Source organism: Podarcis gaigeae (genome assembly GCF_964106915.1).
Source record: "Podarcis gaigeae genome assembly, chromosome: 17".
Classification (NCBI taxonomy): domain Eukaryota; kingdom Metazoa; phylum Chordata; class Lepidosauria; order Squamata; family Lacertidae; genus Podarcis; species Podarcis gaigeae.
This window is the reverse complement of record NC_139694.1, coordinates 36,956,647-36,970,035: the sequence shown is the minus strand read 5'-3', so window position 1 is coordinate 36,970,035 and position 13,389 is coordinate 36,956,647. Positions and strand designations below refer to the sequence as shown.

Sequence of the window (13,389 nt, the reverse complement as noted above, 5' to 3'; positions counted from 1 at the left end):
GAGAGAGATCTGGTTCCATCACGTGCTGATTATACATAGGAGGAAAATGTATCACTGGCCTGAAGGGGTTGAGGGTGGATGCAGGAAAGGGAGGGGAGCAGTGGCGTAGCGTGGGTTGTCAGCACTCGGGGCAAGGCAAGTAATTTGCGCCCCCTAACCTGTGGATTTTAGCACTCGAGCAGAGAGCTGCGGGTGTGAGCGCAAGCGCGCGCCCCCCAGATGTTGCGCCCGGTGCGGCCGGCCCCCCTGCACCCCCCACGCTATGCCACTGGAGGGGAGGATGGATACACTGGGACTAGAAAATATAGGCTATGGAGAGCAGAGCAGGGATGCTGCTTTTAAGGTGTGTGTCCCCGCTCCCCAGAGTGGAGAGCAGTGCTGCTTAGAGGGAGTTGCCCAATACATTTCCTTGACAAAGACAAGGGAGCAGACCTTCTGAGATCTGCATCTGAGATCCTCTCTTGCTCATTCTGCCCCAAAGCCCAGTCCTGATGGGACCTACTGTGTAGTTTGGTTGGCTCTTCCAGGAAGAGTGTCCAGGAAGTCTGCCACCCTCAGGAGCTGAACCTACACTGGGCTTGGTAGTGGTGGTGAATGCTTGAAACCAGATTCACTCTGGAAGACACTTGAGCTTGCTAGACTCACTTGGCTTACATGTATTCTGCCTCAAGGGTGCTCCAGTAGCTATGCCGTTTGAACGTCTCCAAGCTGGAGTTTTATTGTGGGTTTAGCCTGCAACATATTCTTGACACAAAAGCAGGACAAAACACAGAACATTTGTGGTATGGAAAGTTCCAGGATTTCAGCAGGAAGAACATATGCAGCAGGCACTAATTAGAAATGACAACAGCGGCGAGATTATTGTTAGCCCAGAAATGGAAGCGAGAAGAAATTCCGATGAAAGAAGACAAAATCAATGGACTACGCAGACAAAATCAATGGACTACGCAGAATTGGATAAAATGACAGGAAGGATTCGAAACCTGCGGGACCAGAGATTCACAGAAGATTGGAAGAAGTTTATGAATTATTTGAAGAGCAACAGTAATCAACAAATTACGTTAGTAGGACTACAAGAAGTTTTGTAAGGACAAATAGATGAAATGTTGCAAAGTAGAAAAAGAATAGAGATATTAGTTATGAGATTTAAATGTAATAGGGAAAGTAAGGAATGTATTATATGCCTGTTGTCTTTGTCCATGGAGTTTTCTTGGCAGGGATACTGGAGTGGCTTGCCGGTTCCTGCTCCAGGTGGATCACGTTTGGTCAAAACTCTCCACTATGACCTGTTCATCTAGGGTGCCCTGCTCGGCATAGTTCATAGCTTCTCTGAGTTCTTCAAGCCCCTTCACCAGGGCAAGGCAGTGATCCATGAAGGGATCATTTTTGAATTATGGTGCTGTAGGAGACTCTTGAGAGTCCCATGGACTGCAAGAAGATCAAACCTATCCATTCTGAAGGAAATCAACCCTGAGTGCTCACTGGAAGGACAGATCCTGAAGCTGAGGCTCCAATACTTTGGCCACCTCATGAGAAGAGAAGACTCCCTGGAAAAGACCCTGATGTTGGGAAAGATGGAGGGCACAAGGAGAAGGGGACGACAGAGGATGAGATGGTTGGATAGTGTCTTCGAAGCTACAAACATGAGTCTGACCAAACTGTGGGAGGCAGTGGAAGACAGAGTGCCTGGCGTGCTCTGGTCCATGGGGTCACGAAGAGTCAGACACGACTAAACGACTAAACAACAACAACAAGAAATGTATATTAAGTGATTAGATTGGAAAATTTTCAGATGTGATTGATGGAAGTAAAAAAAAATGTATAAGATGAAAAAGTACGTTTAATTACTGTTGAAAATGATATGTTAAATTTGTTAAATATGTTAAATTTGTATATAAAATTTGTATAAAAAATTTGTATATAAAAAAATGAAAATGAAGTAGAATATCCATCCCAAAGCTTTTGCAGATAAGTACAAATAGCATTGAAGGCGGAATTGTGACTAACCACAAGAAGCACAAATCACCATGAATGCAGAAATAGACTTTTAGAGTTGGCTAATATCTTAAAGGGGACGTCAGAGCCACTGTGTAGGGGACAACATATTGGACGCGAGAAGCTGCCTGGCCACAAAACTCACGGGATGTTCCTTGGATTGGTTGGTAACTCTCAGCATTATCTACATGACAGGGTTGCTGTGAATTTAATATGGGGTGTCCCTATCCCACCCTTTGTGGGTGCCATGGGTGCTAAAACATTTTAAAAAGGAAAGGAAAAGGAGATGGGATAAATGATGCACTGGAAGGAAAAAGAGAGCATGAAAGGAGAATATAATGAGGGCTGGAAGGTTGGAAGCAGGAGGTGAAAATAAGAGACGCCAGGAAGCTTTTTCCTTCATTTAAGTTTTCTCTCTGAGTAAGTGACAGGCTGAATGCACTCTACACATGCTCAGAAACATTTGGTCAGCATTGCTCTATCTATGCCAGAGAACTGCAAAGCGCCCTGTGATCTTTGGATGAATTTAGTAAATTTATTTTAAATTTAATTTAATGAATTTCATAAACAACTAATATAAAATTAAATAATAATGCACCCCTTTTCCTGGCAAGCAGGCCAAAAGCGAGTTCTGTCTGAAATTAAACTCCACAGAGAGTGGGGTGGAGCTGGGGAGAAAGAGAGAGAGATTAACAGTATGATTCCCTTCAGGAAAAATGTTTGTTCTTTAATAATAATAATAATAATAATAATAATAATAATAATAAAACCCACACCTTTCTACACAGTCACGGAGGCTGTGCAGATCGCTTGGCGCTGAAAGGGATGCACTTTGCACGCGCTCCGGGGCACCGCCTTCCTCGTGGTGGCCCCTGTCCTTGGCCAGTGAAATCGGAGGCGGAGGTACCGGCGTAGCCGTGCTTCTCTCCCCCCCCCCGCACCCCGCCAAGGGTGCCAACTTCAATAAAATATTGGCTGGGGGGGCAGGTAAGCCTCGCCCCGAATAATCAATCATAAGACGTGGCGCACACAAAACCATTTGAAGGAGACAATGCCCATGAACTTTGGGGTGGGGCTCAAATATGCTCAAATATTTTAGGGGGGCGAAGGCACCTCGCCCTCCCCCCGCTGGCTCCTCATATGCCCCCCGCTGTCCTTGAGCCCCGGGCGCGGAGCAATGGGCAGAGGCGGGGCCGGCGGCGAGGCGGAGCTCCGGCTCTTGTCTGGCGCCGCCGCCGCCTCCTCTGGCGCAGTCCGGGCTCGGCTCCGTCGCTCGCTTGCTGTCGCCGCCGCCGCTGTCTGGGCAGCCTCGGCCTCCCGTCCAACCCAGAGGGAGCGATGGGCCCAGCGCTGCTGCTCGCGCTGCTCTCGGGCCTCGGAGCCGCCAAGGTAGGCGATTCGAACCCAGAACCGGCGCCGGAGCATCAGCCCGCCGGGCGGGCAGGATGACCGGGGGGACGCGAGCCACTTGCGGGATGGGCGAGCATCCGCGGAGGGGGCGAGGGATCCGATATTGCGCGTGACGGGTGCCGGGTTATCTGGGGACTCCACACCCAGAGGACACGTAGACGAGCCCCTGGACCTGCGGCTTGGCTTCCTTGCTGGAGCGATCCAGAACCATTGGGCTCTGTCGGCACCTCTCTGGAGCGCACCTGCTTTTCTGCCTCTGCGCAGCCAGCCGCGCTCTGGAGGGCGCGCATCTGATTTCTGTAGACGACTGAATAGTCGTCGTCGGCAGCCCAGGGAGAAAGGGGACGCGGGGGGGCACCCAAGAGTCCAATTAATGGGGCACTGTGGGGATGGCGGGTGTGTGTGTGGATGAGGAGCGTTTTTCATCTAAATGATGGTGATCTGGAATAAGGATGCTCTCCAAACTGTGCAGGACATCTGTGTTTCTGTGCTGGGAAGCAAAAAACAGCGAGTCATTTGTGCATCTTTTTCGCCCCCCCCCATCAAAAAAAGGGGGGCACTCGTGTGTTTTTGTGCGTGTGCTTGTGACTCATGCCTGTTCCCTCTGTGAGCAACTGGGGGCTTTTGTGGGTGGAAAGGTAAGGATGCGTTACGAATTCAGCTCCATCGTTTCCAAGAATTACGCACAGCAGAAGAAGAGTGTGCGTGTGTGCAAAGGGCCGAGCGAGTTCTGGGGGGCGTTGCTCTGTACAAAGTGTGGGTGCGGGGACTAAGGATGAGCTAAGGTTGTGGGGCTTTTGTGGAAAGGGTGTGACGGGGCAAGCCAAATTGCGGGGTGTGTCTGTGCGTGTGATATCCGAGTGGGCAAATGGGCCGCAAAAGAAGTACACCGTTATTTTTGCACCTGTTATCCATCTGTACAAGACGGAATGTGTGCGTGTGTGTTTGTGTGTAAAAGGGGGTGCAAAGTGAGGGGGTACTGAAATACATGCCATGCACTATTCGTTTTAAAAAATAATTCAGGGCATGTATTTGGGGGCATTTTATTGAACAAAATTCATATAGTAATTGATTATCAATAGAGCCTCTAAACGAGTTGCAGAACAATAAAACCAGCATTAAAATTAAAACATTTTTTTAAATGCCAATAAAAGACAAGAGTTAAAAGCAGGAATGAAAACATATATCAAAGAATACTTAAAATCTGCAATAAACTGGAAACATATTAAGGCACAATTTTCATTGATGGGCTTTTATGTCAGTGGCCTCTCTGCTGTGCGCTGCCACCCATCTCAACTGTAGGAGTCTTGACTCCTTATTAAGGGGCAGGGTTAGTTTGAACAAAGCCAGAGGTAGATTGGATGTTGCTGGGCTTTTGTACATATGTAGAATGTGTGTTTGAGGTGGGAGAGGCTGAAGGGAGCCCCCCTTAGCTCAGGAGAGCTTCACAACCACCAAAGTGATTTCTCAGTGTACCCAAACCAACCAGGCTTCCCAGCATCCATCCTCCTGGTGGTTGTGACTAACTCTGCAGGAAGACTGCGGAGGACCTTCCACCATGACACATCCTCAAGGGCTTCTGTGCACATCCTTGCAGAGATGCCCTGAGTCTGGCCCATCTGCCTCCTCTACTGGCAGATCTCTCTTGACCCCATTTCCAGAGGGTCTTTCAGCTCCTGAATCTTGATTACGGCTCAAGTAAATTTCTCCATTTGGGTAGGCGTTAGTCAGAGGAAGTTTGGTTACTGGTCCCCAGATGTGAGATGGGCGCATGGTGCAAATTGATATGTTAATAATAACAATGATATTAATCATTATTAATGATTAGTAATGCCCTGAAATTTGGCTGCTGTTAGTTACGTAGATATGGCTTATATATGAAGGACATGTGGTGATTTGCAATAACCAATTTGCAATTTCGGGAAAGAGTGTGGCTGGTATAGATCGTATTTGTGTGTGTTGGGCTGGTAGGTCAGAACTTGGAAACAGACTTCTGTCTATGTGTGTGGTATACACACACACACACACACACACACACACACACAAATTCAGTCTTTGTTGTTCTGTCTTCATCAAAGCCTTTTTACAAATGTGAAGAAAAATAGAAAAATGGACGTGACTCTAACCAATTATACCATCTGGAGATGCAGAAATATAAACACCTACATCTACAAAGGGAGAAGCAAAAATGCTATACTATGGCAGTCAAGAGGCAAAATAGTTTATTGTGACGTGAGCTTTTCGGTACCTACAACTGGTCCTGCGAATATCTACTGCAAATGATACAATAAACCAGTTGCCTCACCAGAAAACCATCTCATTTTCTGTCCTTTGGCTGTTTCGGACTTATTGCAGTTCCCACAAATCTGACAAAAATCCAGAGTGAAACCAAGGAGAAAAATCTGGAAAGAGTCTAATAGAACGGGCTCAGGCATAGTCTAGTTTTCTGGCTTGGCTTTTAAATTTTATTTTTTTTATTTTTTTTAAGTCTCTAGCTGATGTTCTTCTAGACGTCAGAGCAGGAAATGTGCAGGCAGTTTTCGGCTCAATTACTCACTCAAAATTAAATCTGCCTCTGCTTGTAGTATTCACTCCCACGCCTTCCCTAGCCATGAAGCTCACTGAGTAATGCTTCATAATTCAGCATGCAGTGGTACCTCTGGTTGCGAATGGGATCCGTTTCAGAGGCCCGTTCGCAACATGAAAAGCCCGCAACCTGAAGTGCTGTATCTGCGCAGGTGCGTGGCATGATTTGGCACTTGTGCACATGCGCGAAGTGTGATTTTGTGCTATAATAATAATAATAATAATAATAATAATAATAATTTATTATTTATACCCCGCCCATCTGGCTGGGTCTCCCCAGCCACCCTGGGCAGCTTCCAACAAAGTATGAAAATACAGTGGTCTGTGGGGTTTTTTATGTATTTTTATTAAAGATTTTCTTGATTTACAAAGGTATGTGCAAAGTCTCTCTCTCGTATTTTTGTTTTCCACGTAACAACTTTTTTTTTTACAAATCGTTTTCATTTGTTGAGACATTAGGAAGAATAGGGGGAAAGAGGTGGAGGGGGGAAATATGAGTGGGGGTGGGGTCGGGTGGTGAATACAGTGGTCTGTTAAACATTAAAAGCTTCCCTAAACAGGGCTGCCTTCAGATGCGCGTGCTGTGCATGCGCGAGCAGCGAAACCCGGAAGTAACCCTTTCCGGTACTTCTGGGTCACCGTCGGCAGGACGCAACCTGAAAAAACATTCCAAGATGTTTTGCTGCTAGAGGCAGAACAGCAAATGACACCTGCACCTCCAAAAGTCAAGGTGCATCGTGAGCAAGACTGACTGAGTTAGAATCCTAGAATGGTGGAGCTGGAAGGGACCCTGAGGGTCATCTAGCCCAACCCCCAGCAAAGCAGCAATCTCAGCTAAAGCATCCCTGACAGATGGCCATCCAGCCTCTCATTGAAAACCTCTAAGGGAGGAGAGTCTGCCGCCATCCAAGGGAGAGCATTCCACCATTGAACAGCTCTAACTGTCAGAAAGCTCTTCCGAATGTTTCATTTGAATCTCCTTTTTTGTAACTTGAATCCGTTGGTTTGGGCCCTGCCCTCTGGAGCAGGAGAAAATAAGCTTGTTTTATGGCACCTGAGGCATAAAATCCCACAAATTCGTTTCCCTGGGAGTCAAAAAAATACAATGACAATAAATTCAATAACCATTTGCTGTTCTTTTGGGACACTCAGAATGATCTTCCTGCGGCAGTTACCTCAACACTGTGTCCTGCCAGGACCTTGTTGGTTTCGTTTCAAAGGCTAAGCGCTTCCGCTTGCTAAAACCAACAAGGTCACATCCACACGATAGATTTAAAGCACATGGCTTCCCCCAAAGGACCCTGGGAACAGTAGTTTGTTAAGGGTACTGGGAATGGTAGTGCCATGTGGGATAAACTAGTTTCCAGAATTGCTTGGGGGAAACCAGGACTGTCAAAACCATTGTAAATTTGCTTTAAATGTATGGTGTGGATGTTACCTAAGATGTAAAAGTGCTTTGTTTTCGATTGAATTGTGCCCTTTACCATTTTGGTTTTCACTTTAATTCTTAAGTTACTTTAAACATATCAAATGGCTTTTTCGTGCTTCGCTGTTTTTGTAAACAAAATCTGCCCTTCTTCCCTTATGTCCTGTCTGCCAGGTTATCTGATCATGCCTCTCCTGGCAGTCTGGCCATTCCTTTGAGACGGTGATTACCCAATTCCTGAGACAATGGGAAGGTTCCCTCACCCCCTCCCTCCTTGCAGAGAAAACATTTGGTCAGTTTGGGAGTCAAAATGGTTTCAGGCCAGTCTTCCTGTGCTGCTCCAGACGTGTGGTCCACATATCTATGTACGTGCTTGGTTGTTACATTTATCAACATTTATTATACAGTGGTACCTCTAGATGCGAACGGGATACGTTCCAGAGCCCCGTTCGCATCCAGAAGCGAACGCAACCCGCATCTGCGTGTGTGTGGGTCGCGACTTGCCGCTTCCGCGCATGCATGTGATGTCATTTTGACTGTCTGCACATGCACGAGCGGCGGAACCTGAAAGTAACGCGCTCTGTTACTTCCGGGTCGCCGCAGCGCACAACCTGAAAATACTTATCCCAAAGCTACTTCAACCCAAGGAATGACTGTATATATAAGACCTTAATTTTTTTATTACACTGTTCCATATTGATGTATGATGGCCCACACCACGAAATGCCCAGCGACTGGGTTGCTGTGGGGCAGAGGTGGTATCGTGTCCCCCTACCTGCGATTGCTGCCAGCCTGACTTCTGACCTTTCCTTAAAATTCAGCTTGCAATCTTTCCCCCTGTTTCTTGCAGCCTCTCCCCACCACAGGGGGCTCCCGTGGAGGGCTGAACCACAACTTACCTGGGGGAGCCCGAAGGGTTCGGCGGGAGCTGCAGGGAGTGCCCTACGAGGCGGTCGAGACTGCATTGGCCAATGAGGTGTATTACCCCGAACTTGTCCGGCTGGCAGCGCTGGAGAGAGCCATGTCGTCCCCTGGTGGTCAGCTGCAGGAAGAGCACCTCGCCCAAGCCTTAGAGAGAGCCATGGCCGTCTCCGGTAACCAACTGCAAGATGACCGCTTGGCCCAGGCGCTAGAGAGAGCGGTGGCACCGCCCGGGAACCAGTTCCAACCAGACGAACGCTTGGCCCTCGCTCTGCAGCGCCTCCTTCAGGACGGGCATCGCCGGGACCAGGAGTCTGCCTATCTGGCCAACTTGCTCAGGCTTTGGGAAGAAGCAAAGGGGGCCCCATTGTACCCAGAGTATGATGAGACCGGCTTAGCAGGCAACTCCTTCCCACCTCAAGCACAGCGCAATCGCCACTGGGTCCCAGAAGGAGGATTTGAACCCCAAGAGGAGCTGGGAGGGGAGGAAGAACCCACTGGGGAGATGGACCCTGAGATGCTGAGGTAGCTGGAATGGGGTCCCATTTCTGAGCTAGGGCTTAGCCCCAGAACCTGTTTGGAATGTCATTCTCAGCTGTGTAACACAGGAAGCAATAAAGTAGGGAGTGCCTATGACTTAGCTGTCAACTTTTCCCTTTTTTAAAGGGAAATTTCCTTATTCCGAATAGGATTCCTCGTAAGAAAAGGGGAAAGTTGACAGCTATGGCCTATGAGCATGTGTAGAATGCCCACACATCGTCTTCTCTCGCAGAATAAACTCAGGCTGCCTTCATACACACCGCCAGTGTGGTGTAGTGGTTAAGAGCGGTAAGAGCAGTAGTCTCGTAATCTGGTGAACTGGGTTTGATTCCCCGCTCCTCCACATGCAGCTTCTGGGTGACCTTGGGCCAGTCACACTTCTCTGAAGTCTCTCAGCCCCATTCACCTCACAGAGTGTTTGTTGTGGGGGAGGAAGGGAAAGAAGAATGTTAGCCGCTTTGAGACTCCTTCGGGTAGTGATAAAGCGGGATATCAAATCCAAACTCTTCTTCTTTTTCTTCTTTTTATATAGAATATATAATTAAAATAACAAGGTAGTACATTCGAGGAAACAGTTAATGGAACAGGAAGTGGTACATAAGAAATTTCTGTGGCAGTTTATATTTTCACCAGAATCACGCAGTAAAGCGTTTTCCTGGGCTGGTTTCAGATTTCAGGTGTGGGGCTATGTATGTGTGACTATCTCCACTTTTTTTAAATTAACCATGCATATAGAAAAGTACCTTGTCGTGGAGAAGAGTTCACCCAGCCCTCTCCCTGGCAGGCTCTTTGTCCAAATGCAGGGAGTTTGTTTTGCAAGAGGAACTCATTCAGCAATGCAAACCCTCACCTGAAATGGTGTGATCCAGTAATGACGTTCCATCTGTTGTATGATGAACTGGCTTTTTGGAGTATAAAAATGATTATCAAATAATTCAAGATGATTCAAACAATGCTTTGGAAATGCATGGTTTTAAACAACTTGTGCAGCCTGCCCCTGCCACACGCACATGGAAACAAAGAGCAAGAATGCTAGGCTGAAGAGCAAGGCATGGGCTCCAGCACTTTTACATTTTGAAAGAAAACCACAGCCTAGGAAATATTCAGTGTAGAAAATCTGGGCCATAGAACTGCCTTCTTCAGCCTGAGGTCCTCCTGAGGACCTGGACTACAAGTCCCCTCTTTCCTGACTGCTGGCCATGCTAGCGGGAGCTGATGAAAATTGTAGTTCAAAGCATCTGAAAGATGCTGCCCAACAGCCCCTCCCCCACCTGGATATTCCAGGTAGGTCCCCAGATTTTCATCTGGCATCTTATATGCAGGTGGAATTCTGGAATTTTAATTAGTGCTCTGCGCAGTCACTAATTTCTTAGTAAGGAGGGAACCTGCTTCACTTTAGGTAGATTTTGGCATGTAATAATTTTAGTAAAATGTAATAAAACCATGATATATAGCAATATAGGACGCGGGTGGCACTGTGGGTTAAACCACAGAGCCTAGGACTTGCCCGGTCAGCGGTTCGAATCCCCGCGACGGGGTGAGCTCCCATTGCTCGGTCCCTGCTCCTGCCAACCTAGCAGCTCGAAAGCACATCAAAGTGCAAGTAGATAAATAGGTACCGCTCGGGCGGGAAGGTAAACGGCGTTTCCGTGCGCTGCTCTGGTTTGCCAGAAGCGGCTTAGTCATGATGGCCACATGACCCGGAAGCTGTATGTCGGCTCCCTCGGCCAATAAAGCGAGATGAGCGCCGCAACCCCAGAGTCGGCCACGACTGGACCTAATGGTCAGGGGTCCCTTTACCTTTACCTATATATCATTATGGGCTGTTTGGGTTGCATCCAATGTTGTCCATGCATTCCTGAAAGGCTAGTTGATGCAGCAGAGGCACCTTCTGTGAGTGCAAAAGAGAGGGAGGAATTTCTCCTTTCTCCTACAGCTCCCTGCACTGCCTTCCATGCTATTCCAGAGGAACTGGAGCATACTGTATTTTTCGCTCTATAAGACACACTTTTTCCCTCCTAAAAAGTAAGGGGAAATGTGTGCGTGCCTTTGAAGCGAATGCAGGCTGCGCAGCTATCCCAGAAGCCAGAACAGCAAGAGGGATCGCTGCCCTGAAGAGGTTTCAGAATATATTTTTTCTTGTTTTCCTCCTCCAAAAACTAGGTGCGTCTTATGGTCTGGTGCGTCATATAGAGTGAAAAATACAAAATTTGTGTGTGTGGAGGTCTGGAGAAGGATGGCAGGAGGAGCAGTAGACATTGTCTGTTCTCCATGCCCCCTGGATCAATGGCTAAGTCCAAGTGCTTGCTACCTTAAGGGAACCTTTCCCCACATCGACTTGGCTGGTGAGGAACGCTTGTCTATCATCTGTAGAACCGCAGTGAGCCACAGAGTATTGTGGGGCACACAAAATGGGAGATGGTCACTGCGGGGGGCAAGCTGTTTTCCCTGGAAGTCTGGATACCAGTATTGATATTGTCAGCAAGAAATCTCAGATAAGCTTTCAATTTATCTAAGAAGCCATTAACCTAGGGTATGGAGAAGGGGAAGACCCAAGGAAGAGAAAAATCCAGGTGTTACCTCTGGGAAATCTATTCCCCCCTCCCCCCAATTTTTTTTAATTGATTTTCCACATTTGTCACAAAAATGACCTAACGAAACACACAACAAAGAAAAACACATTACACTACAATAAATTAAACACAAAGAAAAATTATTTATTCAAATACCTAATTCTCATTACATTGATAACTGACTTCCTCGAATCCCCTCTTACTGAATCTCATTATATCACCTGTATAGAAGGTCTCCAAATTCATATTTCTACTGATATTAACTCCTTTCATTTACTAACCTCTTCTCCTTTATTAATTTTCAAATCCTTAGTATTTACTACCACATATTCTTATTCTACCCCTAAGCCTATTTATCATTTCCAAGAATTTTCTATTTAATTTATATCGTAATATTTAGCTAAATATTTTTTAAATTTCTTCCAATTCTCTTGTGTCTCCTCTTCTTTCTGGTCGCGGATTCTTCTAGTCAGGTCGGCCAGCTCCAAAAAACCCAACATCTTCATCTGCCATTCTTCTATTGTTGGTATTTCTTGTGATTTCCAGTTTTTGACTAAAAAAAGTCTTGCCACTGTAGTGGCATACAAAAACAGTCCTAGCATCTTTTTGGGGGCATTTCCAGTCCTAGTATCTCTGGGAAATCTAGAAGAGCAGACCCCATACTAACCAATCCACATCTGGGAGTTTCAATGGCATCTTTGGGTTCTGTCAACGAAAGTGGGGTTTAGTGGGCAAGGTGAGTATGGGAGGGTATACTTGTACACCATCAGAAATTGCAACTTCAGTCTCCAGCCTTTTTGGGAGAGGGGAGATGGCAGTCAACTTTATGAGTCAAGGCCTTTCCTTGGCTCCCGCAAAGGATTGTGGGAAGAGAGCTCCTTCGTTCGACTCACCTCTTTCTCTTGTTCTTCTTTGCAGATACCTGGTTGGCCGGATCCTGGCAGGAGCGGGCACCCTGACCCCCCAGCGTTTCCCAGCGCCTCCCCGGCGCCTGCGGCGTGCCATCTTTGACGGAGGGGACCTACCTGAGCCCCCCAATCTTCTGCGGGTCAAACGACTAGGTGGGGAGGCTGGGGGGGAGCCCCAGCTGCAACGGGTCAAGCGGACAGAAGGGGAAGGGGCCGGCGGGAGGAGGGGGGTTTCTGGGGGGATGCAGAGGCTTCGGTATCTGCCTGAATAGGAGGAATTGGCATAAAAAAGATTGGGGGAGCCACCTCGCCCCTGCCCCCCTCCTCTCTGGCAGTCTCTGAATGTCAGTGGAATGTGACACCTCGTGTTTGTTCCTGCCTCTTTTCTGCCTTGTGACCCCAAATTACTGAGGAGGAAGGGGGAGAGCCTTGCACTGGGCTCCCCAAATCCCAGTTTTGTTATTGTAAGGGGAGGGGCTCTTTTCCCCGCAAACCTTCTGGGCGTCCTGATAGAAAGCTGCAGTTTGATGGTGATCATCTCTCCCATGTCAAACGCAGAGCTGGGGGCCATCTTGGCTAAAAAAATATTTAAAAGTGGCTCAAATAACCCCCACCCACCCTGATTTTCCTTCTGCCTTAATAGTCCCGTTACCTCAGCCCTGTCTCTCATCCCTTACTCCTCCCTTGGCCCACCAGTTTCCCCCTGCTTGTGTGTGTCCGGTTTGTAAGATGCCTTGTGTTCACCTACATTCACATTACACAAAGATTTGCTGATTTGTCGCCCTGTTTGATCCTGCTTGTGGCCAGAGTTTTTGGTGTTGATGAATTAATAAAGAGCCCACCAGGTATTTTAATGTAGCGCTGACGTCATTGGTGTCATCTTCTCAAACCTTTTTCAAATACCCTTCACTCTCTTGAACTATGGAGCCCAGAGGTTCAAGTCTCAACGCCCTTGGGAACTTTTTACAGGACAGGCTTGAGGCCACTCAAAACTTTTGTCCAGTCTCAAGTTTCTCATCTGTAAAACAGG

General features: G+C 47.4%; 1 protein-coding gene and 1 long non-coding RNA gene across 3 annotated transcripts in view; both read left to right on the top strand.

The window, feature by feature from the left end:
- LOC310835343 overlaps positions 1–171 on the top strand; it is a 233,228-nt gene extending 233,057 nt beyond the window's left edge. For both annotated transcript variants that reach the window (XR_014559575.1, XR_014559576.1), the window contains one exon: positions 102–171. This is a non-coding gene — a long non-coding RNA (uncharacterized lncRNA). The remainder of the gene's footprint in view (positions 1–101) is intronic.
- Positions 172–3,219: 3,048 nt separating this feature from the next.
- On the top strand, positions 3,220–13,217 carry PCSK1N (proprotein convertase subtilisin/kexin type 1 inhibitor). Its single transcript, XM_083719547.1, has 3 exons — positions 3,220–3,384; positions 8,268–8,863; positions 12,370–13,217. Exons 1-3 carry the CDS (start codon positions 3,334–3,336, stop codon positions 12,629–12,631), a joined length of 909 nt encoding a protein of 302 aa, XP_083575673.1. The 5' UTR covers positions 3,220–3,333; the 3' UTR covers positions 12,632–13,217.
- The last annotated feature ends 172 nt before the right edge of the window (positions 13,218–13,389 follow it).